The following is a 3,611-nucleotide window of genomic DNA, read 5'->3' as shown; positions in this document are numbered from 1 at the left end:
AAATAAGAAAAAAGAAATAAGAATAAAAGAGAAATAACATCAAATAAAGAAGTAAATGATTTACATTATTAACATATGTTAAATTAAAAAAAAATCTAATTATTAAATACTTTAAGTTATAGATGAGACATTATTTATTTATTTTATTCATTTTCATTTTATCTTTGTTATTGATAACCTTAAAATATCAACATATCTGAATGTAACAATTTTCCTTTATCCATTCTTTTAGTTCTTTTATTTCAATCATACATGTATTATCATTCATTCCTATGATATTTTGGTTATTATTCTTATTTTTTGAATTTTAATTAATATTTCTGACATTATATTGTAATTACTTCTTTTTCAATTCAAACATATAAACAGTTAATGTCATTAATTTCATTTCATTATTTGTATTATGTTTTAACTATAAAAATTTCATGTTATTATGATTTGACTCATAATTCTTTACTTTTAATTATTTCTTCTATATAAAAATAACATTTTCCTTTTGTTAATACAAAAAATTCTACTATTTTATCATTTTGATTTATTTCAGTAATTTTGGTTATATTCTAAATATATAATCATACTTCCGAACTAAACCAATATATATATTCATAAAAATATCACAAAAGTACTTAACACACTTTTAAGTTCAAAACATTTGATTATATAAATACATGAATATTTAAGATATTCTAAAATTATTTTGAATAAAAATAAAAAATGTTAGTGAATTGTTTCATTATAAATTAAAAAAAAGAAATTAAATGTTAACAGAATCAATCAAATTCAACCTCTTGATAATGATAAAAATTATAGACATTGACTATTATGATCCTAATGATATAAAACTTTTTTAAGCAATGAAAAAGAATATTTTGTATATAAGAAAGTAACAAAAGCTAATTCCTCTTATTCAAATTTTTCAAAAAGAAAAAAAAACAAAGCGTGAGACTATGATGATTCTTGAATATATACGAATTTGAACAACTGAAATAAAAATACTTTGTTTTTTGATGTGGTGGTTAGACAAAACAATATAACAACTAAAATAAGTTATAGAATTATTACAGAAAAAAAATAAATAAGAGAAGTTAAAATTCATTAACCCCTTCAAAGAGTCTTTATAAAAATAAAATGGGTTTAAAAAAAGAAAGAGTAAAGTTGAATATAAAAATTTAAAACAGAATCTTATTGAATGTTAAAAATACTGTTCTATAAATAAACTAAGTTATCACACTTATTAAATTAGTTATTCCATTTTATCTCAAAGGTATTCAATTCCAAAAAAGTTGTATTGCATGATTAATTAACACTATTTTTTTATTCTTAAGAATTGAAAGAGAAGATGGTGCAAATAAAGTTTATATTTTTATTATAATCTATGAATATTAAAACAAGTAAAAGAATGATTAGTATTAATTAAAATTCTTTTCTTCTAACACAGGGAATTGTTCTAAGTATTCTAAGTATTCCTCATCAAATGGTAATAAAGAGAGTTTAGTGACATGATTCAAATTAAATGATTCAAAATTAATATCTTCACAATCTTCTAAATGAAGTTCTTTTAATTGAATATCATTTTTATTAAAAATCCTAATAGAAGAACAATAAAGATATAAAGATTTAATAGACAATGGTAACTTAACTCTAACTTGATTTGAATTTTCAATACAAACATCTTTTAATTGAGGATACTTTGTCATATCAATAGCCTTATTTCCTGCAGATCCAATGATTAAACAAGTTAATGAAGTTGGCATTGAAGCAGTAATTACATTATTTAAATATAATTTTTTAACTGAAGTAGCTTCATTTAATTGTAGTGCTGATAATACATTTGGACGAGCATCATAAATCATAAGTTTATCTAATAATTTTAAATGACTTAATTCTTGAAATTTCCAATTTCTACAATTATATAATTTTAAACATTCAACAGAATGAGGACAAATAAATTCTGAACATTCATCGACACATAAATTAAAAGTTATATCTATTAATTTTTCTAAACTCTTAAGAGATTGGGTTATATGTGTATTTGAAATATTAATTTTTGTTAAATAAGTTAATTGATAAATAAAATCAATAGGAATATTACTTGTAGTTAATTCTTTAAGTGTAATTGATAATGTTTGATGAAAATATGGTGTCATATCATTAATAGTTATTGAGGTTAAATGTTGAGGAAGCATTATTGAATGTTTTCTTCTTTCTATTTCTAATTTATGAAGACGTTCTCTTTCTTCTTTTTGTTCTTCTGTTTCATCAACAAAATCATCATCATCTGAACGTTCAATACCATTAATTCTATCCATTCTTCTTTGCATAATATCGTCTTGATCTACTTCTTCTTGAGGATCTATTTCAACATTTAAAGTTAATTTCATAACATTATCAAATAATTTAAATTGGTTTTGAATTCCATCATAATAATCTGCATCAATAATCATTTTATAAGGTAAATAATTTTGTTGCATAAATTCTAATGTTTCTACATTTGGTTTCTCTTTAATTTGTAAATGAAATTTTTTATCCATCATTACAATAACATTTTTATTTAATTGACTATACCATTGATCAGATACTAATACTGCATATTTACTCATTTGTTCAATATACTCTTCTTTTGTATCATCATCAATTTCAATAATAACTCTTTCAATATTTTTATACTCCTTAAATTCTTCTATTTCTTTGTAATTACCAATATTACTTAATCGAAGAATTTTTAAATGTTGTTGTTTATTACTAAAAACGGAATTTATATCAAACTTTTGTCTTCCAATATCAATTTTACATCTTTTTAATAATTTCATTTTTCCAATATTAACTAATGAAACAGGTGAATAATTCCATATAAATTCTACAATACAATCTTCTATTTTTTCCATTAAAGTAAGATCAAATGGAGGATCATATAAAGTAATTCTATCAATTGCATCCAATTGACTAATATATCTTGGTACTTCACCTCCTTCTAATATTAATGTATTTATATTAGGAAATACTTCTCTAGCTATTTGTGCAAGATATTCGTTAATTGTTCTTTTCATTATAAAAATTCCATCCCATTTATTAAAACAATACTCTTCTCGATTAATTGTTTTTCTGAATAGGTTTGGTGCTTTTCTTATCATTTTTCTTACATCATCACATTTTTTATTTATTTGAATAAACTTCTTTACTGTTTCTAATGAATCAGCATACAATATTACATTTGCTAAATACACTTTTTCTAATTGAACTCTATTCATAAATTCTTATTGAATTGAAATTTAATTTTTCTTTTATTTAGGTATTGAAAATTTTAACAAAAAAAGGAAGAATGTTTTAGGGTTAAAAATATAGAAAGTAAAACAGATAATAAGAATAATTTATATTCAAGAAACTTCATGTTTATCAAATAATAATAAAGAATTAATTAAGTATTAATAGAATTGTCATTTATTCATTAATTAATGGATATTAATAACTTCATACATCATTAAAATGAGTAATTTATTTGTTTTATTTATTATTTAGATTTTCTTCTTGTTTTATGAGTTAATCATTTTATTTTACTTTGTTTCTTTCTTTTTATCTTCTTATTTCTGTTTATTTCTTCTTTTTATATTCTT

At 20.9% G+C, this 3,611-nt stretch overlaps 1 protein-coding gene across 1 annotated transcript; it reads right to left on the bottom strand.

Moving 5' to 3' along the window:
- Positions 1-1,409: 1,409 nt before the first annotated feature.
- Positions 1,410-2,885, bottom strand: ENU1_132840 (hypothetical protein; the record flags this gene model as incomplete). The annotated part of the gene is made up of 1 exon (XM_008860108.1): positions 1,410-2,885. The coding sequence occupies one exon, from the start codon at positions 2,883-2,885 to the stop codon at positions 1,410-1,412; it is 1,476 nt and encodes a 491-aa protein (XP_008858330.1).
- Between the last annotated feature and the right edge of the window lie 726 nt (positions 2,886-3,611).

The sequence above is a fragment of the Entamoeba nuttalli genome, assembly GCF_000257125.1.
Source record: "Entamoeba nuttalli P19 unplaced genomic scaffold asmbl_5554, whole genome shotgun sequence".
Taxonomy (NCBI): domain Eukaryota; phylum Evosea; order Mastigamoebida; family Endamoebidae; genus Entamoeba; species Entamoeba nuttalli.
This window is presented reverse-complemented; position numbering and strand designations above follow the sequence as displayed.